Source organism: Telmatherina bonti, assembly GCF_933228915.1.
Source record: "Telmatherina bonti genome assembly, chromosome: 8".
Taxonomy (NCBI): domain Eukaryota; kingdom Metazoa; phylum Chordata; class Actinopteri; order Atheriniformes; family Telmatherinidae; genus Telmatherina; species Telmatherina bonti.
Window position 1 is genome coordinate 32,309,260 of NC_136626.1, and position 26,372 is coordinate 32,335,631.

General features: G+C 40.5%; 1 protein-coding gene across 3 annotated transcripts; it reads right to left on the reverse strand.

Moving 5' to 3' along the window:
• Nucleotides 1–237: 237 nt before the first annotated feature.
• On the reverse strand, nucleotides 238–26,372 carry LOC306759376 (sex comb on midleg-like protein 2). Of its 3 annotated transcripts, none has more exons than XM_079245008.1 (15): nucleotides 26,236–26,372; nucleotides 24,167–24,276; nucleotides 22,889–22,963; nucleotides 18,540–18,610; nucleotides 14,977–15,211; nucleotides 12,357–12,445; nucleotides 12,036–12,279; nucleotides 6,477–6,742; nucleotides 6,300–6,393; nucleotides 5,996–6,199; nucleotides 5,740–5,901; nucleotides 5,519–5,647; nucleotides 2,855–3,073; nucleotides 1,783–1,949; nucleotides 238–1,699 (listed from the first exon to the last, which is right to left on the reverse strand). In XM_079245008.1, exons 2-15 carry the CDS (start codon nucleotides 24,186–24,188, stop codon nucleotides 1,574–1,576), a joined length of 2,103 nt encoding a protein of 700 aa, XP_079101134.1. In that variant the 5' UTR covers nucleotides 24,189–24,276; nucleotides 26,236–26,372; the 3' UTR covers nucleotides 238–1,573. The 3 variants fall into 3 exon arrangements, with proteins under 3 accessions (XP_079101134.1, XP_079101133.1, XP_079101132.1); XM_079245007.1 differs by having other exon boundaries at nucleotides 1,783–1,946; nucleotides 2,855–3,076; XM_079245006.1 differs by having other exon boundaries at nucleotides 2,855–3,076.

Genomic DNA, 26,372 nt, shown 5'->3' on the forward strand with positions numbered 1-26,372 from the left:
TCTAATTCAACTTCTTCCTCTGAACTGTGCCAAGCTGTTCTGTTTTGTTTTCGGATGAAAACAAAAGCAAAAGAAGCTGAATAGAGATGAATAATCCTGCCCCCCCCCCCCCGTGCCTGTCCCCCGTCAGCAGGAAAAGCAGGAACACGTTTGTTTTGGTAAGTTTATAGAAAATAAAAAAGAAAGAAAATACACAACATCATAAACACATCCTTAATCTGATGTGACTTAAGGAACAAGTGAAACACATTTTCAAGTACTTTAAAGATGCAAGAGAAGAAATCAACAGCACTTCGATCCTGTGTTGAATATGAATATGGCACGATTCTCGACGTGAGAGGAAATGGGGGAGGCGAAGGGGGGAGAAGCAGTAAAGTATATTATAAACATTATGCTACAAAAGCTTCTACCAACAAAGAGCACACAAACCTGAGAAAACGCCGTAGATGAAGCAAGGCAGACTCTAGTAGTTTGAATATGTGAACTAAAAGCGCTGCGTTAAGTATTAAAAAGAAAGGAAATCACTGTTAAATACGCACCGCTCCCCCTTTTTATCTTCACATTTCTCACTATGATTTCCTTAAAATACTAAAAGTTTCTACAAAATGTACATTCGGTTGCTGATATTCATGGTTAAACCCATAAAACTGTACATATCTGTTTTCATTGTTAACAGTGAGTGTAAAGTGACAACACTTCGGTCTCAATCGGACCAACAAGATTAAATGATAAACGACGTACATATAGAAAAGTACATTAAAATGTAACATCAGAAGCCCTTAGAAATGTCACATCCGCATCTCTAAACATTCTGCACGTTGAAATTGATAAAGCCACCACTTAGGTGAGCTTGGAGTGGACGCAAACTGATGCTGAACTGCATGAAGACCAGTCGGGGGCGACTTCGGATCCAGTAAGACACGATGTGCTGCCCAGCAGGTCGCGGTCCTGCAGTACGCTTGTGGGAAATGTGAAGTTAAACAATAAAAACGCGATGCGTGACTCGTAGCTACGACGCTGACGACAGCGTCCTTCAGGCAAACACGTCCACTTGGAGAATGGAAACAGTGAGACAGCACAGACAAGAGCTTTATATTCTCTTCACGAGTTCGAGGAAGAACGTCGATGCTTTTAGTTTCTTTTCGGTAAAACAACCCCTTCCTTATTAACTGGAAATTCAGCAATAATAAAAACATTATATTAGAAGAAACATTCTCCATCTTTGGGGATCCAAAACCAGGATCAAAACTTTTCATCTCCTTAAAACCAAAAAAAGGAAAAAGAAAAAGGTGTCCACGTCTGTATGCAATGTAAACACTACAGGGATGGTTCTCCTTTGGGATTTCTGACAGTCTGGGATCTTGAACGGGTTTTTGTGTTGATGGGGGGATGAGGTAATGTGTCAGCAATGCACAGCACACTTTTTCCAGAAGTCTTCACATCTGATCTGTTCCCTCCAGGAAGAGCACAGACTGCGCCCACACCCCAGCGTGGCCCGTCAGTCAGGGTCCAGACACTGGCTTTCTCTGGGCCTTATTGCTCGTGGCGATGGCAGGGCTGCAGACGGCTCCGCTCACAGTTTGCCTTGTTTTAGTCGCTCTATGTGATGGCATAACTTCAGAGCGGGGCCCAGTTTCAGACCCATGTACTTCATTATCATGTCGCTGCGCAGGAGCATCAACGCTTTTCCATCGATCTCCTGTGGAAACAAACGACGAGACTCATCATAAAAACCACAAATTAAACCAAAACTCTGCCTGATGCATCAAAAACAAGACTCACGTGTTTTCTGAACAGCTCCGCATGAGGCGCTAATGCTGTGGGGTCTGCATCCCTGACGAACTGCATCACCTCCTCAATGGACCAGGAAGCGGGGTTTTTACTGGGCAGCAGCAGCAGACTCTCCCTGTCAGACCCCAGAGACTCGGGACCAGTGGTGGAGCTGGCTGCTAACAAATCAGAGCCAACAAATGCAGCATCAACCCAGGATGGGGTTTTATTTGAACATAAATACTCAGAAATTTGGCTCCGTTCACACTGCAAGCTTTCCTCCAGATGGGACTCATTTTTTATTCCAGTTTGAACAGCACAGATCTGGGCCACGTTCATGTCAGGTACTCGTCTTTCACAAAGCAGACATCTTCAGACAGACGCTGCCATTCTAGACTGAATGTAAACAATGGATGCAACAACTGTTTTCTGGCTCTGATTGCTCAACATCTTTGAAACATATGCGCCGACATGTGTATCACCTATGCGTGAAGCCGTGTGTTAATGTCACGTCTACCTCTGTCTGTGTGTGTGTGTGTGTGTGTGTGTAACTTCAGGCTGGCATGATGGAGGTCGCATTTATATGATGATGTGAAAACCCACGTACAAAATAATATAAATAATAGGGGTGGGAAAATTGAATCAAAAAATCGAAAATCAGGATTTTTTGCTTCACAATTTTAAAATTGATTTTTTTTGTTAAAAAAATAGATTTTTTTTTTCCGATAAAAACAAATTAATCTACTGTAAAATTTATGTCTTTTTATTGTTTTTGTCTTCTTGGGCATTATAGCAGCAGAATGATGGTCTGGCTACTGGGTTGTTTTTTCCTAATAGAAATCAAGAAAAATGAAGAGCAAAAATAAGTTTTATACATTTTTTTTGTTTCTAATCTACAAAAATCAGCAAAAATTGAAAAATTGTGAGAATCGCAATTTCAATCGAATTGGCACCCAAAAAATCGGAATCGCATCGAATCGGGACAAAAGCATATCGTCACAGCCTTAATAAATAAATATTAGATTGCTGCAGAAAATGAGATTTAAGCATGAAGACCTGCAGTGTGAAGTCTGTTCTTGTGTACCTTCAACTCGTCTGAGAGGCTGCGTGGAGCTGAGCTCTGCAGGGTTAGAGGAATGACGGCGCACCGGCGTACTGTTGCTATGGTGATAGAGGCTGCCGGCTTTGGAGTGGTACTCGGAGGAGCTCCTCGCTGTCTGGGATCGAGGGGTCATGGAGTTGGAAGCAGAGTCCATGTAGCGATGCTCTTTTATTAGTCCATTCTCTTCATGGGGAAGAGTCTCTGCTGGAAAAAATAACACGCGTGATGTTAAAATGTCGCTCCTTAAAGCAAGTTCAAGTTTATTTTTATAGCACATTTCTACAGCAGCAGCTGCCCGAAGTGCTGAACAATAAAACAACAAACAACCACACACACACACACACACACACACACACACACACACACACACACACACACACACACACACACACACACACACACACACACACACATAAAGTTCATCACCAACAAAGTTAAAATGAATTTATAAAAGAAAAATGTTCATTAAAAACTCTTATTGAAACCAAGAGAAAACACTCCACCAGCAGAACCGGGAAACAACCTGTTAGACTTTGTTAATAAAAACAGCTGGAAAACACAGCTGGAGATCTACAGCTGATGACCCACTGAGGGAGAGAGGAAGATGTCGTCACAGGCTTAGAGGGACGCTCTGCCTGTTTAAAATAAATCATGATGCTCCTGCTAGTTTCCATAGTGTCCAGTTTAATTGTGAAGTATCCGGTCTTCCCATCATAAACTATCCTGAGCTTCACATCTTTCTGGATCCTTGTGGTGTTTCCTGGTTTCTCCTGACTCTGACCATCATAACCATTGGATGATGGCTTCCTGGTACCTGCATAACACTGCTAATTTAATGGTCTATGAAACTGCCTCTACCTTTTCCCAGTTCCTCCTTAGAGGTGACTTTACTCATTCCTAGATGAACTGGGATGGACTGGTGAGCTGACCTGGGAGTACCTGCCTCTTGCCCAAACGCTGCTGGGATAGGCTCCAGCATCCCGCCACCATTACATGGACTAAGTAGTTAGGAAAATTAAAAGGCTGCTGTCCCCGCAACCCAACCCCAGATATGTGGCAGAAAATTGATGGATGGATGGATTGATGAATGAATGGGTGGATGGAAGGATGGATGGATGGATTGATGGATGGATGGATGGATGGATGGATGGATGGATGGATTGATGAATGGATGGGTGGATGGATGGATGGATGGATGGATTGATGAATGGATGGATGGATGGATTGATGAATGAATGGATGGATGGATGGATTGATGAATGGATGGATGGATGATGGATTGATGAATGAATGGGTGGATGGATTGGTGAATGAACGGGTGGATGGAAGGATGGGTGGATGGATGGATGGATGGACGGATTGATGAATGAATGGGTGGATGGATGAATGGATTGATGAATGAATGGGTGGATGGATGGATTGATGAAAGAATGGGTGGATGGATGAATGGATTGATGAATGAATGGGTGGATGGATGGATTGATGAAAGAATGGGTGGATGGATGAATGGATTGATGGAATGGATGGATAAATGGATGGATGAATGGATGAATAGATGGATATATGGATAGATAAATGGATGGATGGAAGGGTGGATGGATGGATAAAAGAATGGATGGATGGAAGGGTGGGTGGATGGATGGATGAATGTATGGATGGATGGATGTATGGATGGATGAATAGATGGATGGATGGATGGATGGAAGGGTGGGTGGATGGATGGATGAATGGATGAATAGATGGATATATGGATGGATGGATGGAAGGGTGGATGGATGAATGTATGGATGGATGGATGGATGGATGGATGGATGAATTGATGGATATATGGATGGATGGATGGAAGGGTGGGTGGATGGATAAAAGAATGGATGGATGGAAGGGTGGATGGATGGATAAAAGAATGGATGGATGGAAGGGTGGGTGGATGGATGGATGGATGAATGGATGAATAGATGGATATATGGATGGATGGATGGATGGAAGGGTGGATGGATGGATGAATGTATGTATGGATGGATGGATGGATGGAAGGGTGGGTGGATGGATGGATGAATTGATGGATATATGGATGGATGGATGGAAGGGTGGGTGGATGGATAAAAGAATGGATGGATGGAAGGGTGGATGGATGGATAAAAGAATGGATGGATGGAAGGGTGGGTGGATGGATGGATGGATGAATGGATGAATAGATGGATATATGGATGGATGGATGGATGGAAGGGTGGATGGATGGATGAATGTATGTATGGATGGATGGATGGATGGAAGGGTGGGTGGATGGATGGATGAATTGATGGATATATGGATGGATGGATGGAAGGGTGGGTGGATGGATAAAAGAATGGATGGATGGAAGGGTGGATGGACAGATGAATGGATGGGCGAATGGGTGGATGGATGAACTGGGCTGCTGTCCTCTGCTGCTCTCATGTCAGTTTTCTGTTTAAAGGAACGCTGTACAAACAGCCTTTGTTGTGAAGTTGTGAAGATATATTTTAATTGTTTAATTTATTTAATTTCAAACAGGAAGCAGAAAAATGACGTCTTGTCAAGACGAGGTCAACAAACTCTTTTGAGCAAGACTTTGCGTTAGTGTGGGATGACAGCGCAGCATAAACCGTCCTGCAGAGTGAGCTGTACCTTCCGATGGGTGAGCCTCAGCACGTAAATGTTTAGGACTCAGGGGGGCTGCATATGGCGGCGAGACTCCAGACAGACTGCGTTTACCGCCCCGCGCCAGAGAGGGAGCATCCAACGCCTCCTCTTTCACTGGACACAGACATGAGGTAAAACTCCTTTCACAAACAACATGAAACAAACAGATTGTATTTGCGTGGCGTTGAGGGGGACGCAGGCTCTACCTGACTTGTTCCTGTCGTAAGCCGTGTAGTGGCTGAACGGCTGGCTGCTGAACAGGTTGTCACACTGGAGATGACGGCACATAGTTTCCAAGAAGCGCAACACAAAGGAAGCACTGGAGGCCGCTGGTAGTCTGATCACACGAACGCCTCCATCTGTTCTCACTGGGAAATCAGAGACGTTTAGCTGTCCTGTCAATCATTTTTTTCTTTAAATCTACCTCGGCGGCTTATGACCAGTGTTAGTGTGTGTTTGTACCTCTGACTACCTCTCCTTCTCCTGAATCAGACTGCAGAGCGCTGAGCAGGACTTTCGGCTGGTATGCACAGTCTATACAAGACTGGACGACTTGCTGGAGCACAGAGTTCACTGGCCCCGGGCCAAAGTGGTCTGGCAGATGCTGCATCTGCTTCCTGTCCAAGTGGGGACCACAGTTTCCATGCTTGTTCACATACACACACACTGAAACAACACACAAACACAAGAGACACATTGAAGGAATTAGCCAACCGAATGAGGGCTCAAACGGAGAGCCAGGAAGCGAATGAGCGTTAATGATTACCTGTTGACACCACGGAGTTGTGGCTCGGAGGACTTTCCTGTGGAACCTGGATGCTTGGCAAATGTGTGGGACTGTGGAGAATCTTGGGTTTTCTCTGGAGTCATGCACATTAAGAGAAACGCCACCGTGAAACAAATGCATCTCCTTCAGAGACCAACTCTGCCCGGTGAGTCTCACCTTGCTTCCTGGTTTGGGTCCTCTCTTTTTGTGGACCCGAGGCACAAGCTGTGTGTTATCTGGGACCACGCCGTTGTGAGCAGCCGCCGCCTCCGCCACCGCCTTGAGTAGAGCGATGGTCTCACTTTTAGGCCGACGGCCTCGCACCCCCTTCCTGACAGGCAGAGGGGGCAGAGGGTTGGGGAATCTGTAGGGGGACTGAATGGAGCGTCTGCTGGGTTTGGAGGGTGAAGATGGAAGAATCTGCAGGTTCTTTGGAAGAGTCACTGCAACAAGAGCACGAAGGAAAAGCATGAAAATGTTTTCCAGACAAAATATAAAGGTTTAACACGTAAAACTGGTTTAGATGGAGAAAGTGTACAGGCTCAGTCAGCAGGATAATAACTGTCACCATCATTATGGTCCTTGTTTGCTAAACTATCAGGATGTGGAGGCGTTAGTGGAGGCTGATTCAAGATGCTGGGTTTGAGCAGCTGGCTTATGATGGAAGAAGAGGTACATTGTACGTATGTATGTGTGTGCGTGCATAGATGTGTATATATACATGTATACGTATGTGTATATGTGTATATGTATGTGTATATACATCTGTAGATTGTTTTTATTTTTTCTTTTGTTTGTTTTTGGGTTTCTTTCCTCTCCTTTTATCTTTAACTTTTCTCTTCTTTCTCTTTCTGTCTTTCTTCTGTCCTCTCCGGTCCAGCAGAAGAAAAAAGAAAAAAAAGAAGAAGAGGTTTAAATCATATCATACAGATTCACACAGATTTACAGAGTTCCCCTTTAAAATGCCAAAAATTACTATTAAGGTCAAATTAAAACCATTTCAGAGCTTTTAAAGTTATTTCTATAATTTTAACATAAAAAACATCCACATACAGCTACAATTCATATAACCATAAAAAATACACTTAAACTTTCACAGGAAAACTCACTCAAGTTATTATGATTATATATAGTTATAATTTCACATATATAATGATAATACCTTGAGTGAGTTTTCCTGTGAAAGTTTAACTTTTTTTTTTATGGATATGTGAAATGTAGCTGTATGTGGATGATAATAAAAAGGCTTATTTGACAAAATAACAAGTATGTAAGTTTCAACTGCAGTCCTAGTTTATCATTTTATGTGATTAAGCCCATAGAAATATTTCATACATGCTACAGATACAAACAGGGACGACAAGCCTACAGAGGGTTTCAGTAAACTTTTTTTTTTTTTAAATTTATCTCAAACACATATACAATAAAAAACACGGATGCACATTTGTGTAACATTATACCTTGTTTGAGAAGGAGCAGAAGGAAGCCCAAGGCTTATTTAAATATTACTCTTTATTTACAGTCTTTAATTTACACAGTTATATGGCTATATACACAGTTTACATATTGAAAGTTATCAGCCAGATGGCAAAATATAAAGCAGCAAAATAAATCATGAATTTTCTTCCTTTTTATATTTATCCAAAACATTAAAGCTATAGTAGGTAATCCTGCTCAGACATTTTTTTTTTTTACTCTGGGTGAACTGGTTCCTCGTCCTGATAGTAGTCTATACATTCTGTAATCATCATCAATAAGAAATATAATTAGACCCCTCAGTTTACTGTAAATCTGTAAAAACTCTGACCAATCCAAACGTTTGGGCTGAAATGAAGTTGTTCATTTCTTATATTCCATAAGCTTCTTTTCCCGGCTCCCCTCCTCCCCCTCCAGCATATCTGATAGCCACACCCTGCATATAAACAGCCTGTTAGGATGAAAATACAAAGTAGTGAAGAAGAAACTCTGAAGGCAAACATGGCTGAGAAAATGCAGGAAGGATTTCCCGACCCGGCTCGGTTTATTTGCCTCCTCCTGCTAAACAGCTGAGAAAGAGAAAATCGTTGGTGGAAAAAGCTGCGAATAAGAAAGACTCGGATCACGCAAGGAGCAAAACCAGAGGGGGAGGAGCCAAGACAGGGCGCCACTTTCACATCTAGTTAATTCCTAAATATTACCTACTCCGGCTTTAACAGCAAACAAAGATGGAAGGAAAAGTGTGTTTATCTACTCTGTTTACAGCTCATCCCTGAGCTGGTCATTTAAATACAGTAACGATACACTTCCTAACTTTCAAACCTCCAAACTTCGCGTTTCAGCCTGGAGCTGCCATTGCCCAGAAACGTGCCGAGGCTGAGAAGCTGCACTATAAGACTTCTTCTGGGACGCTGCAGCTTCACTTTGCACCCTGTGTCACCGTGAGCAAACGGATATTAACACACCGCAGGTTTTCAGCGTGAAACAAGGCTGATTCAGCAAAGAAATGCAGAACATTATCGCAGGAATAGAAGACAAGAAAGCGAAAAAGAGGCAAAACAAGAAAAGAGGAGTCAAGAAAAGACTTTAGCTGGCTGCAGAGATGTCAGAGTGCAGGTGGGATGCAGGATGGATGCCGAGTTAGCCGTCGATAAGGAGAACGTCACGGAGAAATCTACTACAGGTCTGCGCTGCGTCTTTAAGAGCAAACTCACACGGAGCTGTAAGTCTGTCTCCTCCGCGTCCAGACATGGCCGAACAGACAATTAACAGAGCTGCTTTTATGTAAACATTTCTTCTCCATGTAAACAGACAGCATGTAAAGCAGATGTTTTCCTGCCTCTTCATCCTGCCTACCCAACAGAGATGCACGAGCTCACTCAGCTCCTTAACATCTGGGAGTAATCAGATTACTGTCATCATCTGATCCGACACGTCCACATTCACTTCTGTCATACCATATTAATCAATCCTCATCTACACTGTAGTTGTAGAGGCCATTTATGGGTTTTTGGTTTCTTTAATGGGAAATGGCTGTTATGTAAGTTAAATTAGTTTTTGTATTTGTATTTTTGTGTTTCATTTAGTTATTGTTATTTTAATATTCTATCTTTTTCTTGATATTTTTTAAAGATTTTTTTATTTTTACTGTCCAATATTTTCCTGTCCTTAAATTAGTTTTGCAGCGGACCAGCTCTATACCTGGAAGAGGCATAAGCGTTTGTCCAACCAGTCCTCTTGTGGTTTATAGACTTAGAGGAGGCATTAAACCGTGTCCCCCTGGACTACTGTAGGCGATACTCCATGAATTTGGACGATCGAAACCCCTGATACAAGCTGTCTGGTCCCTGTGCAGCACGCGTCAGAGCTTGGTCCATATTACCAGCAGTAAGTCAGATAAGTTTCCAGTGAGGGTTGGACTGCGGCGAGGCAGAATTCCCAGGTGCATCCGAAGAGTTGAGGGGATCCGGTTTGGTGGCTTCAGGATTGGGTTTCTGCAGATGACGTGGTCCCGTTGGCTTCATCTGGTCGTGATCTCCAGCTCTCACTGGAGCAATTCGCAGCCGAGTGTGAAGCTGTTAGGATGAGAACCAGTACCTCCAAATCTGAGACCATTGTGAAGTGTCCTCATCGGGAATGTGGTGGAGGAGTTTCAGGGTTTTGTTCGCGAGTGAAGGAAGCATGGAGCGTGAGATAGACAGGTGGATCGGCGCGGCGTCTGCAATACTGTGGACTCTGCGCTGGTCTGGTCAGGATGCCTCGCTAAGGAAGTGTTCTGGGCACATCCCTGCAGGAGGAGATCCCAGGGAGGAACCAGGACACGATTATATCTCCTGGCTGGCCTAGGAACACCTCGCAATCCCCCTGATGAGCTGGAAAATGTGACTGGGAAGAACCGGGGAGAAAGTCTGGGCTTCCCTGCTTCGGCGGCTGCTGCAACACGACCCCGGATAAAAGGTAGAAAATGGACGGATGGATGGATTTACGTAATAAGTGAAAATAATTTAATCATATTCTCTTATAGACACGCAGAAGCAAACAGAAGTCATCCCAGGTGACACTTCCTCCAGAACTGCTTTATATTTTGTTCAATAAATGAAAACTAAACAGCTTGATTAAATAAATAGCTAATTAAATAGCTGCACTTTGCATCACAACGTCCACCTTGATGCACACACACACACACACACACACACACACACACAAGGAAACACTCCCCTCCAGCGGACAGTGTCATCGACGACTGGGAATCAGACAAGAACATTGACGTTTTTTAAACTCTCTCAGGTGAAGACGGACACCCTCTCGCCTCAGCGAGGAGCAGATGGAAACATTTCTCCTGCTCTGGTGCCACGATGGCACCTTAAATGTCCACTGCAGGAACAATAACGGTGTGATAAATGTCATATCTGGGGTGTGTAATTCTCTGAAATAGATAGTTTTTTATTAACAACAATGTGTGGTCTGGGATCTGAACTTTAAGAAAAGCAACTTCAATCTGAAACATTTGTAGAAAAATTTGTCTGTTTTAAGGTTTAAAAATGTGAAGAAACTTCACAGCTGACTGTAGCTGTTAAGTCATGTTTTTTTTTTTGTTGTTCAAAGTTTTTTTATTGAAAAATTAGTTCGACATAGTATTGAAAATACAATACAGTCTTTTTTTTTTTTCTTAATATATACCTCCCTGGAACAAACCCACCCTGTTGCACCATAAAAAATACAGAAACAATAATAATTTAAAGATTAAGTTACTCATGTAAGATAAGTGAGGGATCCACCTCTTTAATCTGATCCAAAATAGATATTGAAGAAGTTATTAATGCAGCATCTTAGAGAGTACCTTATTTTCTCCGGTGTTAAATGACGGAAAAGATTAACAAACTATAATTTAAAAGATGGAGGATGCTTTTCCTTCCACTTAAGCAGTACAAGCCTGCGAGCAATAAGTGTGGCAATGGAAATTAATATTTTATATTTATGACTGCTGAAAATTTGAGTCCAACACCAAATACTGCAGTCTTGGCCTCAGCTACAATATTAATCCCAAACTGTTAAGTCATATTTAATCAGGCATTTTCCTACACAATATATCAATATTATTACTATAACAGAGATAGGAAGTTTAATATGATTACCTGTGTGTTATCTGTTTGAGTCCCTCTGAGCTGTCAACCTGGATAAACACTTTTATCCAGGTTTTTATACAGCTGTAAATAAATTAATTGATTAAGGTGTTGAATGTCAGACTGAATTATTGGATCTGCACCTGTTTGTGTTCTGTGTTCGCTTGTTTTTCCCCTCCTTGACAAATTTCAAGCTCCTTTTCAAGCATGGTGCATGGAGCTCTGTTTCTTTTGTTTTTTTTTTTGGTACTGTAGTCTTGTTTTACCTTTTGTATGACCATGTGAGAAATAATTAAAAAAAAAAAAAAAGTTTAATAAAATAATAGTTTATAAAACTATTCTAAATGTTGATATAAAATCCCACCTGCCACCACATGAAGGCAGTTCAACAGTTTTACCTCCACAGTGAAAAACCGCTGCATGAAACCACAGCAGGTCACACACATACCTGCATGTGAAGCTTCACACCTTTTACATGCATCCAACAAGACAGGAAGATTAATGCTAACTGGGTTTACATCCATCCAGCTGTGTGTGCAGTTTCCTGCATTCATTAAATACTGATTCCAGTCAAACAGTGACTGGTTCCCAGCTCATCCGTGCAGATATCTGCTGCCACCTGGAGTCGGACACTCACCACTGTTGCCTGGCGGCTGGAGGCTGTGCTTGGTGAGAGAGCACCAGCCCACTGGGAAGATGTCCCGGGAGTCGTACTTGCACCAGTAATCAAAGGCACCTCTCCAACCGTCGAACATTATAAACACCTCGTCGCCTTTCACCTCTCCGATGGTGGCGGGGCAGATGAGGTAAGGATTCTTCTTGTCCACGGCCTCCAGCTTCATGCCCGCCTTGAAGTTATTTTGTGGGGGCCTTGGAGGTTCCTGAATATGAAAGGAAGGTTTTCAGACGGTGGTTTGTACAGAAACATTTTTTAAAGCCTTTCAGACGTAACACAAACCTTTTTAAAGGCGGTTACTGGCGCCATCTCTGCTCCGTTCAGCGTTCTCAACAGAAACATGGGCCAAGAGGAGGCGTTCATTCGAAATCCTGGAGGAGAAAGTTTTACTTTAAACCAGATTTTAAACATTAAAACACACAAAATACACAACATTTGTTTAATATCGCAGATGGAGAAACCTTTCCGTACTGTTTGTAACGGGTTGCTCTTTGACCAAAATACAAACTATACAGGATTTGAGCGGGTGTGAGGTGGTGATTCCTGGTCCAGAAAGTAAAAGTCCTTCCATGTTTTTGGATCTACCTGTACATTTAGAACAGGTGTTTTCACTAACAGGCTGGTTTACCTGGTAAATAAACTCTGCTCATTAAATTCAGCTGGTTTGCTGACTGGTCGGAACAGCTGCCGGACTGGACTTTTACTTTCTGGACCAGGAATTGCCTCCTCTAGATTTGAGTAACTTTTTTTAAAATAGAAATTTTTCACATGAGGTTTAAAGTACGGCAGCAAAGGAGCATCAAACTACAGGAAAACCAGTTCAAATAAAGAGAAATTAGACATAAGCTTTTATCCAGGAAAAAACAGTTTTATTGTTTCCCAAATTCTATGTTTTCTTCTGAATTTTGTGTTTGTCATTTTTTGCAGGGTGAAACGTGTCTGGTCGGTGTGTAAAATAACATTATTCAGTGCGATGTGTTGCAAATTCATTCAATAAAACTAGCAATGAAAGCAGCATCTTTTGTCAAGATGTGTGTTTTGCATATTTAGTTCCCTTGTTTCCTGTTTAGCCTTTGTTCCTGTTCATTTACTTCACCTGGATTCACTAAACGATTCATTCCACCTGTGTCTTGTTTGGTTCCCTGATATTTATACCCCTTGGTTTCTGTTCCCATTGCTGCCTCCTGTGTTTATTTTCTCTTGGGTTCTTTAGGAATAAACATCTAGATTCTGCATCTCTGCCTCCCATTCCTGCATTTGGGTTCACACCTCCACTAAACCCTGACATCTTTATTGTAAATGAACCAAAACTGTCAGAAAATATTCTGCAAAAAAGTTTCAAAACATTAAAACGGGTTGTAAAGAAGAGATGTTCACTCTTAATGTTAAATGTTAAACCCCCCCCCCTCATAAGTCCTCTATGGAGTTAGATTTGTGTTTTTATCAATGCAAGAAAATTTGCAATCTAGGAGGGAAAAAGTTTTGTAAGTAAAATAAATGTATTTGATAGTAATTCTTTTCATGCTGATAGCAAAATAAAAATATTTAATAGTAAAAAATAAGTTGTCATAGAATAATAATTTCACATTTTTCACTTTCAAATATTGTTTTTTTTTTTCCCTGTCAGAGTGAAAACTTTTACTCTTTTACTTTTTCAAGATTTTACTGTCGATGTGAGAACTTTGCCATCGTAAAGTCTGCTACGTACACCACGACAGGCGAGACCTTTGTTCTATCTGGACCCTCCAGACCTGCATCAATCTGGACCGTCCAGCTGGACGTCCATCAGAGCAGAAAACTGATAGAAAACGAGTCTCCATGTGTTTCAGCGTCTCTGCAGACGTTTCTTTGTGTGATCATTGGTTAAAGGAGGTCCAGGTGCAGCTTTAAATCCAGCTGCAACCTCTGGAGGATCCTGAAGGAGAGGTTCACCTGCAGCTTCAGATACCTGCTGCTGTTAATGAACAGCTCATCTCTGACTACGATGGAGACTTTCCTTCATCTGACTTCATCTGAACACACACGTTTTCTCTGAATCACACACTCATTTTTAACAATACGATGTTTTACCGTTTCTTCTCCTTTCTCACAGCACTGAACTATTTTACTCTTTGTGTCAGAAAGATCCTTATTTTCCCAGAATGCAAGCAAACAGGGAATGTTTTGACATTAATTATCGACCTGCGGCAGTAGTTTCCCTTAAATCAAGCTCATCCAGATCCCTCATTACCAAACCGGTCTGAGATCATTGATGATCTAAACAGATGAAGAAACAACACATAATAAACTACAGTGAAAAACTTAAATTTAAATGTTTGATCAGAGGAAATCCTACATGAAGAATCATTTTGGAAAACAGTGCAGGTAAACACCCTGTAGTCATGTATCTGCAGTGTCATCAAGGCATTTTCTTTTCCCACAGATCCTCTGCAGGACAGCTCAAACACATGAAGTCAGCAAGTCTGACTGAACCTGCGTTCATTTCCTGCCATCATCTGTAACGCTTCAAGCTTTGGTGTTTTTCTGGAGCCTCTGAGGTCAGATTTTTTCCCTAAACACAGTTCAGGTGTTCCTACAAGCCTCTTGGCCTTCAAAGACCATCAGAGGAGACTTGAGCTGCAGGTCATGCCACACAGATCAGGGCTGGGCGAGGGCGTCAGAATACGTTTCATTCATTTTGTTTTTCTTGTTCAGACACTGTAAACATATAAACAAAGCACCATTGATGAGTTTTTTCTTCATGCTACTCATCATTAGCTGCTGAGTTTTACTCATGTTGGGATTAAAAACCCCACCGGTCTGTTTAAAGTTATCTTTTGGAATTAGCTGTGTGTTGTTGGCAGTAAAGCCAAATCAGTCCAGGCATCTTTCCATCCATAACGTGCGTCTGTCCCACCCTTACCCAGCGGTGGCTGCAGCATGTCTCCGTTCTTCTCGCAGGTGCCGATAGGTTGGATGTCAGAGGAGTCGACCAGTCGCCAGAAGTCGTTGCTGTTGTCACTCCCGTCCAGCCGCAGACGCAGACGAACGCCGGTTAAACCCATCACTGTGGCGATACAAACTGAGGTGGAATTGCGTGGATCGTGGGCCTCCAGCTTCATTCCCACCTTGAAATCATTGGAAGGCGGGATTCTGGCCTGCGGACATTAAGTTTACAGATGAAGGTTAGTTCTGGCGGGCAGTGGGGAGGAGCTCGCTGCATCGAGAGTTAGAACTGCTGGAGGAGACTAAAGCAGCTGGTAGGAATCTCACGTAATTTCACAAATAACAGCTGATTCTAACACCATGATTAATCAGTCGCAAGGATCACTTCAAGCTCGAGTCCTCGAGGGCCACAATCCAGCAGGTTTTCCACGTTTTCCTGCTCCAACACACCTTACTCAAATGAAAGAGTCACTGTGCAGAACTTCACCAGCCCATAGTAATCTAAAGCAGGTGTACTGACTCGGGGAAACACTGAAAACCTGCAGGGCTGCAGCCCTGCTCAGACGAGCCTGGGTTAAATCATCCTGCTGGATTTTTCTGGTTGTGGAAAGAAATGATTGAGGTAAAGCAGCTGTAAGAAGCTGCAGTTAAACCAGGAAATACATCACCTGCAGGATAACAAGCAGCTTTTTACAGTGAAGACATGATCAGTAGTTTGATTTAACGAGGTTTAATGTTTACTTAGTTCATTTATATTTATTAATATATATAGATTTTATTATTGTGTTTACTTTATTATTTATTTTTATTGCCCAGACTGACACATCCTCAGTGTAGGACGGAGCGCTGCCACAGCTCCTTCATTCTCACTGTTGTCAGACTGTACAACTCATCTGTACAGTCATAATACTATGTATTATTTATTCATATTTCACTGTGCAATACCTCCGTTATCACTACCTACATCATCCTACTTTTTTTCATTTTACACCATCACCATGTAAATATGTATGTAGCTTGTGATGTTGTTTTTATTTACACTTTTATTCATATCTATGTGTATATTTGTGTGTTATATTTATATTTGTTGTGATGCATGTTTATTTTTCTGTTGATTTATTCTGTAAGAGATCCTGTAGCAAGTGAATTTCTCCACTGTGAGATTAAAGTCATGCACCTATGACAAGCGAAATGTCGTCTTCTTACGTACGCAGGCATGATGACAAAGAATCCTCAAATATAACGTTAAAATGAAATTTTATTGTGCTGTTTGCAATCTTATAATTATGTATAACTGAGGTTGGACTGAATGTTGCATCACGCGGATAAAGAAAAAGAGTTTTGCTGTTTAAACGTCACTGAGTCGGCATGAGATCGATAACGTCAGTGGGGCAACAGAAGAAGCCATATTTAATCCCACATATCTGGTCTCTTATCCATCAAACAGCAGCTTTTCTGCTAAAGGAATGTCAAAGAATAAATGTTTTAAAATGTTTCCAGAAAAGAAGTGGTATGACTGTCATGTCCCATAAGCTAAGGGCTAATGCGACGTTTGCATAACAATCAGGAATCGACATGAGTTTTGCCAAAGTTACCGCTTCACTCGATGCTCAAAACTATAATTTATAGTAGAGAAGTGTTTAATTGTGCAACAGTGTCGTGTGGACTGTGGGAAATTACAGGTTTAGTGCCCCTAATGGCCAAAAGTGACATGGTGCCCCTTCAAGTGAAATATACTGAAATGTGGTTTGTCAAAAACCAAACCAAATTTTATCAGATGAGAAATCTCCTCAGTGGAAACCAACACAAAGAGCCGTACTGACACCTCAGCTGAGGTTCATGGTAAAACTTTCCCATTAAAACCACATAAGAAGACAGCTAAACCACAGACACAGTCCCCAGCTGGTCCTCGAGTCGTAAACCACAGCCAGCTTTCATATTCATGTTATAAACATGGTTTAAAAAAGGTCCATTTTTATACAAAACTGACCCCAAAAGTCTGAACACGCTTATTAAATAAGGACACAGTCTTCTATTCACATGCTTTTATCCAAAGTTACATGTGAGAAGTGATCAATTGAAGCCAGAGTACCAGGAGAAACACCACATGTAGACAGGGAGAACATGCAAACTTCACATAGAAAAGACCACTGAGGCTCAAACCGCAGCAACAACCGCTACGCCACTGTGCTGTCCGTGTCTGACGGACTTTTAACGCATGATTATTTCACGTATGGTTGTACTTTGTAAAGATAAACAGACCACCGTCCAGTGAGAAGTGTTAATCTTACTTAGCTTCACAAACAAAGTAAACAAATCTTCTAAATAAACTTAAATCACTGAAGATATGAGCAACTGTGTTAAAGTCTGGTGTCGTATCTGTAGAACCAACACCAGTGTTTCTCTAGTCCGGTCCCTGCATGTTTTACAGGCGACCCTACTTTAACACACCCTGAACGAAATAAAGGTTCGCTAACAGGCTGCAAAGAACTCAATGAGGAAGTTCAATAATCTGCCTCAGGTGCTTTGGAGGAGGAACGTGTCTAAAACATGCGGGGCGGGGGGGGGGGGGAACACTGACCAACACAAACTCTTCATCTCACAAAAAAAAAAAGAGCATTAAGAATTAAATCCATTATACATTCAGTTAAAGTGTTTCTATGTATTTTACTACGTTATTAAGTTGCTTCATGTAAAACACTGAACCGTGTCGCCGCAGCGATGGCGTATGAATGTTTCCGACGGTGTTTGGAGGCCGATGGCGCCACGTTTCCATCATCTGCCTCGGACCAGCTGTAGCTACACCTGTAGCTTAAAATCACCAGGAATGAAAGAGGAGAGGACGAATAGAAAATCAAATTTAAGTGCTTTGAGGGCCGAAAGTTTTTAAGTTTCTGAACTCTTTGAAAAATAAAGAGAAAAAAAAAAAGACATATATTTTTTCTTGTTCATGCAGATTTTTGTAGACTAAAAACAATTGAAAAATTCAGAACTGAATCGAATCGGGACGAAAGCGTATCGTCACAGTCCTCCGCATAACCCAACTGATTTTCTTTGTATTTATTTGTAGCTCTATTTTGTGATTTCTGAATATTTTCAACATGTCTGATTTAAAAGATTAAAACAAAACAAAAATTTGGAGAGAAAAAAAAAAAAAAAAGAATGAATATAGCTTCAATAGAATGGAGGTCTTAATGAAGCAGATTTACAGTTCATGTGACGAAGCGCTGCATCTCTGGACTAGTTTATAGACAATAGTTTGTACAAACAAGATAAATAAGTTAAATTAATATTTTTAAAAGATTATTAAAGTCAGTTTTTAAAATAAATCTGTGTGTTAGGAGTTTCCTGTGTGTTGGTAGATAGATTTGTCTTGTTCAAACTTTGCTTTTGGATACATGTTCTTTAAGGTTGGTTCATGAAAAATGTTGCTTCTTTCTTCTATGTTTCATTCTTGCATTTGGATTATCTGTTGTTGTTGTGAATTATGTAAGAATGAAACAAAAACATCCAGTGTCAGTCGAGACAGACCAAGCTTACCTGCCGAAAGCAGCTTGGTGGGGCCGGTGTGGACGTCGTCTCCTTTAGATATTCTTCCCAGCTGAAAGCATCTAAATATAAACCAATAAAAAGATTAAAACTCTGGCAGTAAGAGACAGAAATATTACAGAAATATTACAAATGTTGCTTGTACATGTTTATTAACTACTGTGTGTACATGGAGGTGGAACATCCAGTGAGATCTTTAGCTTTGGTTTGATTCAGTTTGTAAAATACAGGGATTTTATGGTGTCTGTGGACCTTAAATGACGGCTTGAAGCACTTTCCAGCGTCAAAACAAAACTCTTAGAACAGATTTTAAGAATATCAAACCAGAGCTTTAGTTCTTAGTGGACCATTAAAAGCATAATAGTCGAAAGAGGAAGAAAAGCGTCAAACATTTCTCATCTTGCAGAGTAAAAAAGAAAAAGATCAGTCATCAACCCATCAAATCAAATACAGCTGCTACTGTCTGGACGATGGTTCTGGTTTACGGCTAGCCATCAAACCCCCCCAACCACACCACCCTCGTTCCATGTCTGCCATGTTTCACACACTCGTCTGACACATAACCCTACCTGTCTATTCATCCATCCATCCATCCATCCATCCATCCAACCAATACATTTCTAAAATTTGTCATCATCTTCTGTCATTAAATCTGGGGTAGGTAATGTTGGGGCGCTAGCATGATGTAAAACTGGCACCCTGTCTTGGCTCCTCCCCCTCAGGTTTTGTTCCTTGCGTGATCCAAGGCTTTTTTCTTACCTCCACCAAGGAGGTTTATCTGTTTGTGTTCAAGATAACTCAAAAAGTTATGGACGGATTTTGATTAAATTTTCAGGAGTTGTTGGAAATGTGAAAAGGAAGAACTGATTTAATTTCGGTGGTGATCCGGATCACCATTTGGATCCATGAATTTTTTAAAGGCTGTGGTGGAGGTTTGCGTTCTCCGAGTGCTTTTCTAGTTCGCACCATTTTCCACCAACGATTTTCTCTTTCTCGGCTGTTTAGCAGGAGGAGGTAAATAAACCGAGCCGGGTCGGGAAATCCTTCCTGCATTTTCTCAGTCATGTTTGCCTTCTGACTTTCTTCTTCACTACTTTGTATTTTCATCCTAACATGCTGTTTATATGCAGGGTGTGGCTATCAGGCGGGAGGGGGAGGAGCGGAGTTTAGGGAATATATGAAATGAACAACTTTAATTCAGTCCGAATGTTTGGATTGGTCAGTTTTTACAGATTTACAATAAACTGAGGGGTCTAACTATATTTCTTATTGTTCATGATTACAAAATGTATAGACTACTATCAGGACGAGGAACCACTTCACCCAGAGTAAAAAAAAAAAAAAAAAGTCTCTGAGCAAGATTACCAACAATTGCTTTAATTAAATAAACACAGATTTATATTTAAGACAACACTGAACTCTGGGAGTGGGGAACTGAATTGAAAAAAAATAAAAAATCTGGATTTTTTTGCTTCATAATTTTAAAATCAAAATTGATTGGTTTTTTTTTTTTTTTTCAAATAAATACATATAATTCTTTATCATTTTTTTGTCATTTTTATTGATTTTTTATTTTTGTCTTCTTGGGCATTACAGCAGCAGAATGATGGTCTGATGTCTGTGTTGTTTTTTTCCTGGTTGAAATTAAAAAATTACGTTTTGCACATGTCGCAATTTAAATCGAATTGTTCCTGATGATGAATCAAAAATCTGTTTGAATTGAATCGTCACCCCAAAAATCGGAATTGAATCATAAGTCGTTTGATTCACATTTCTACTGAATTCCATTTTTTTCTTTAGTACTTTGTCAAATAAATAAAACTCAACTCAAAGTGCTTTACGGAGGGAAAATCAGCATAAAATGACACAATTACCACTATTTAAATAAAACTAAAACCATACAGATTGCTTGTCAATGTTTCCAGTAAAGTAAAATAAAATAAACAGGCAAGTGTGTTTGTTTATGTGCTATATAAATAAAGCTGACATTAACATTCAATAACAGTTTTTGTACCTTGTTAAATCAAGTAAAACTTTGATTGCAAAGTCTTGAGCTTTTTATTGAAAGTTTATGTTAATGCTGGAAATCTTTGTCGTACTGATTCCAGATCGTATTTAATCATTTCCTTTATTAAACATCTCCATAATGATTTCCTGTATGTAATAAAGTACCTCCATAAAAACAACAATAAACAAATCAAACAAAAAATATGAAGACTGTCAATAATAAAAGGAAGGTGCAAATATAAATAAAGTAATAAATTAGATGGTAATAAAAGCAAAAAGACAGGAATTTACTTTGCTTCTCATGTTAATAAGCTTGATGAGCAACCAATCAGCATTGAGGTGGCCAGTTTAATCTGACAGGAGGTCCTGGTCTGCAGACGGGGAACAGGGGGAAGCTTGTTGGTCCTGCTGCAGACTGAGACGCAGGAGCCACCAGTCAACCTGGACTGCCTCTACTGGTGATGATGATGATGATGATGATGATGATGATGATGATGATGATGATGATGATGATGATGAGGAGGAGGAGGAGGAGGAGGAGATGAGTGGCAGCTAGGCGGTTTGGTAAAGTTTAATGCATGACAATCACTCCACAAGAAGTGGGAAATTTTGTAGCTCACAGGCGGCTGATCCCACCACAGACCATCTGACAATTCTACATTAGTCAGAAATCTCCCAGACTTTCTATCAGACGCCTTGATAAGCTGTTGCACCTGACAGAAACATTCTCGTGTTGACTCAACGGTCTGCAACAGAAACACGAGGCCCAACTCATCTTACATGGAAGCAGCTTCAGCAACTTTCTCCACTCTGACATACGTACATCCGCCACACGGCTGACATGTGGAGAAAACTGCAACATCAAGGCCAAAGCTGTCATCTGCTGGTTTAACCAGAGTTATCCCAACAGGCAGCGGAATTAACTGGGTTAACTCCAACTATCCAACTGGTTTCACAGGAATATTCACACAACTCCACCTCAGCTTTGCCTTGAAGCAGGAATGACACAACGATCTACAATGATTTAATGCTGAATTAGTCTTGCAACACATTCCTCGGGTTTGTCCAATTCAGGGTCGCAGTAAGATAGAATAACACACACACACACACACACACACACACACACACACACACATTTACACACACACTCGTAGGGACAATTTAGAGCCAATCAACCCCACATGCATTTGGACGGTGGGAGAAAGCCGGAGTACCCAGAAAACCAACACATACACGGGGAGAACATGTAAACTCCACACAGAAAGGCCACTGTGTCCAAACCTCCCCAGCAGAGACTTGAACCAGCGACCTTCTTGCTGTGAGGCCACCATCAGAACCACTAAAGCTTGTTCCATCCTCCACGAGAAGCGAGAACGTTTTTCTTGTTCTCGAGGCTCCGAGAAGAAAATGACGTCATTTTGTTCTCGCGGACATGTTTGAAGACAGTTCTCTACACATCGAGCTGGCAGAACTTTTTTCTTGCGGGTCTCCAAGAAGTATCGTGTGATTGGTCGGGCATTTGAGGTGGGCGTGGTTAACACGGAGAAAGCATGAAGCAGAGTTGCTGCTTCCACGTTTTTTGCTGTTGCAGGTAAAACGGATTGTTTTGATAAAACAGCTGATCAAGGAGGTGAAAAAGTACGAAGGTTTTTACATGTAGCATTAAAACACTCGGACCCAGGCTCGTGCACAACCCGCCCTGCTGCGGACGAAGTTGCTTGTTAAATATGAAACTAGAAAAACACTCGGAGAGCGGAAACCTCCGCCAAGCACGATGTTAAAGAATCCTTTTAAAACATTCCTGGATCCAAACGGTGATCCGGATCACCACCAAAATTTAATCAGTTCTTCAATTTTACATTTCCAACTGTTGAAATTTTTATAAAAATCCGTCCGTAACCTTTTGAGTTGTCTTGAGCACAAAGCCGGGAAAATCCTCCTCGGCGGAGGTAACAACCAGGTTCATTGCACATAAAAGCAGACATCACCCCCCCCCCGCAGTGATCCCTCCCCGCTGCAGACCTGCTTCTCGTGGAGGATGTCTGGACCTGACGAATAAGAAATTTTTTCTTGTTCTTGCAGCCTCGAGAACAAGAACTTAGTTCTTGCTTCTCATGGAGGATGGAACAAGCTTATGCCACCATGCAGCCCCAGCACATCTCTAATAAAGTGGCGTAAAGTTAATAAAAATATTAATTATATTACCAGGACTGTACGACTCTTCCTACTGTGAAACTGCTTATACGAAATCCTTTTAGTTTACACAAAGTGATGAGTGAGAGTAAGATGCAAAGATCTGAATAAACTCCTGAAATATCAAAGACTACCTTTACCTTTAGTTGTGGCAGGGCTTGTACCTGGTGGAGGAACCGTCTTTCCGGGTTTCTCTCTTTTACTGTCTTTTTGATCTGAAGATAAAAGACAACAGAGACAGCTGCTATAAATCTGAATATTTACTGTACATACATTTAAATATCATCACAATAAGAGTATTTCTCTTGACCAAAACAAAAACATAAATGAACTTTTAAGGGGCATTTACATCAGTAGAGTCCAGGCGGATTCGGTCCACCTTCCCTTGGTTTGGTTTGTGTTCAAACGGCACTTAACTTAAGCAACATGTGTTTACTTCGTAGTGATACTCCCACAAAAACACAGTTTTGTACGTTAAAATGACATAGATTATATGTCATTATATACATATGCAGGCAGATATTTATTTACTGCAGGTGGGTCGCAAGTTTTCCTTTTCTTTCTTGTTTTGTTTCTTGTGGGCATGACGAGTGTTTTACTGACAAAGTGTCTTTATTGTGCAGCCCTGCAGGAGGATGTCCACGGCTTGTGCTTACTGCGAGGAAAAGTTGGTACAGTGTGAAATTATACAAGTTAAAATAAAGTTTTACCTTCATATTTATTACTGTGTTGTCTCTTTTCATTTCTATTGTAAACGAAAATGACAAAAAACATAAATCACGTTAAATATAAGAAGAAAAAAAAGAACAGTTATGTAATAAAGGAGGAATTATGGTGTATTTACTGTTACTTTTTATATTAACATGTAGGTTTGGTCCCATTATATTCATAGAACGGATCGGGTCCAGATTTCAATAGGAGATATTAAAGAGTCGGGTTTGGTCTTTGTGAAAGATTTGGGTGGGTTCGGTTTTGGTTGAATTGGACCTACGCAGGACTCTGGTCTCGGGGTTACTCATTATATTGGCGTGTGCGTAAAATGCTTTCACTGAACAAATGCTGTTGGTTTTGTTTTTCCTCCAACTCAAACAATATTCTGCATCACTTCCCTCTTCTTCTTCACTCTGGTCAGCAAACGTCACTTTTTTTAATAAACCTGGAAGCGGACCAGGGTCCGTTTTAGTCGGACCAGACAACAGCAGTGTAAACGTCTCTTTAGATACTAAATATGTAACCTGGAAAACTTCAGCATGTTTATAATCAGCTGAAGTTTTTTTTTACCCTCTGAAAAAACACTGGAATGAAGTAAATCAACAATAATCCCACCACAAGACACAAAACAATGTTTGACCTCTTTGAAGAAATCCCAGTAACATCAGCTCTGATACACAAAACAAAAATTACTTCACATCTCTTACCTCTCAGTGGAGTTTTCCCCATGTTGGCAGATAACCAAAAGGGTGGTGCTTTTAGGGTGAGAAACAGGGTGCAGGATGTTCAGCCAGTTTGTTGATTTTTCAGCGTAATCCTGAAAACAATACAGGTAAAAACAGTTTGCATGAAACGGTCAGTAAAACCCAAATCACATGCAGGTATGTATGTAAACAGTAATACCATGTACTAATACAAGAAACTATGTCGCAGTTATAACAAAAGTAAAACTAAAGTTTATGTGTATAGTTATGTTATGTTTAAGGCTAAACAAAATGTTCTTCCAGAAGGTGTCCAAAATTACTTTAAGCTTCAGCAGACTAAATATAACTTTAGAGACAGTTGTAAATTTATTGTTCCAAAATCTAAGACAGGAGTGAAACAGAGATGCTTGTCCCTTCGGGGGGGTTCAACTGTGGAATAAACTCAGTAATGAGGTAAAAAAAAAAAAAAAAAAAAAAAGTAATTCTTTATTTCTATTTAAAAAGATTATTTATCAGTTTATTTTTTAGAGATTTGCAACTTTATAAATGATTTTTCTTTATAAAAGTCACACATCATGGAAGTAATGCATCTGCTTTTGTTATTTGGATAATTTAAGGTAACTCTACTTGTAAGTGTTCATTATTAGTAGCCGTGTGACAATATGCTTTTGTCCCGATTCCATTCCATTCCGATTTTTTTGGGTGCCGATTCAATTTAAATTGCGATTCTCACAATTCTCTGATATTGCTGATTTTTGTCGATTAAAATCAAGAACAAAAAATGCTCATCATTTTTCTTCATTTCAATTAGGAAAAAACAACCCAGTAGCCAGACCATCATTCTGCTGCTATCATGCCCAGGAAGACAAGTAAAAAAAATCAATAAAAAACAATAAAAATGACAAAAATTTTATAGTGCATTCATTTTTTTTATTTGAAAAAACAACAACTATTTTTTAGTAAAAAATTTATTTTAAAATTGTGAAGAAAAAAATCCAGATTTCCGTTTTTCTATTTGATTTTCCCACCCCTAATTATTAGGCATACAAGCTTTGCTTCTGCCTATTTTGTTTTTGTTTTACTTGATTGTATTTTTGGAAATGGACAAACTGATTGTGACTGATACAAACAAAACAAAATAAACTAACTAACTAACTATATCGGTTTTGTTGTGTTTTTTCCCCCCAAAAGCAATACATGCTGGCAACCTCTTTTGTGTACAGTAGTGTGGTTTCCAGTAACCAACTCCCAGTGAGACAGGAAGGCTGAAACAGATGAGGGGTTTTCTTCTAATGAGGTCCACCAAGAGGCCCGTGGAGCCGTGGGACAGCCCACACTACAGTTTTAGGTTTGTGTACATTCCCTCAGTGTTTCCACATTTCAGTCAGCAGCTACTACCACCTACACAGTACACCAAGCCTGGTGAAATAATACAGATGTTTTAGGGTGTTAAATACATGGGGAAAAAAACAGCATTACTAACTCACACTTCTGATAACTTGATATTGTTATGATAGAAAAGAATAGTTATCTGTACAATTTGACTTTATTATGATGTTAGCATCTAATAGACGCTGTTATAAACAGTTATTTGTGTTATAACTAAATTAAATTGTTGCTTTTTTTGTATTTAGACACACTTATATGTTGACTTCCCAGATGTTTTTCTGTCCTACTTGAAGGTTTGTTGTCAGCTTTTACTGTGAGCTACTTGTGTCACCATTTCCATGTTAACTTGGTAGCAGCTAGCGTGGCTAAATGTAGAGTCGGGTTCACTCCTAATAAAAACGCTGAGCTAAAAAAAAAAATCTTTAGTTCACATCCTAGCGTTCACGACATGTTTCCCACCCAACAGGAACACAACCAAAGCCAATAGTTGGGCCCAATGTTGACAACTGGAGCTGCTTGCTTCGCTAGCTGGCTAATAACTAGGCTGGCTAACCTTAGCATTAACCTTCTCGAGTTAGGTTTATATTATTTTATAAAGGAGAAATACACATAGCGAGAGAGTAATAGATCTAATTAGTAATTTCCCTAATCGATATGTCTACAATTTACAGGAATAAACTTACAAGTGCCGTCTTTTTTCCGAGTGAAGATCCACTTTTTTTCTATTCGTCATCTGCCATTTTTTCACGAATGTAGTGTATGCTACACGCATGTAATTTATGCCAAAGATCGTGAATTAAGACAACCAAAAACAGGTCAG

What these genes read in the sequence shown, in the direction of transcription:
- LOC306759376 (XM_079245006.1), bottom strand. Translation starts at nt 24,188, where the DNA reads ATGGGGAAAACTCCACTGAGAG. An exon ending in GGGGAAAACTCCACTGAGAG is followed by an intron (nt 22,964 to 24,166) that starts GTAAGAGATGTG and finishes TTTTATCTTCAG; the next exon opens with ATCAAAAAGACAGTAAAAGA. An exon ending in CATGCTGCAGCCACCGCTGG is followed by an intron (nt 12,446 to 14,976) that starts GTAAGGGTGGGA and finishes TTTCTCCTCCAG; the next exon opens with GATTTCGAATGAACGCCTCC.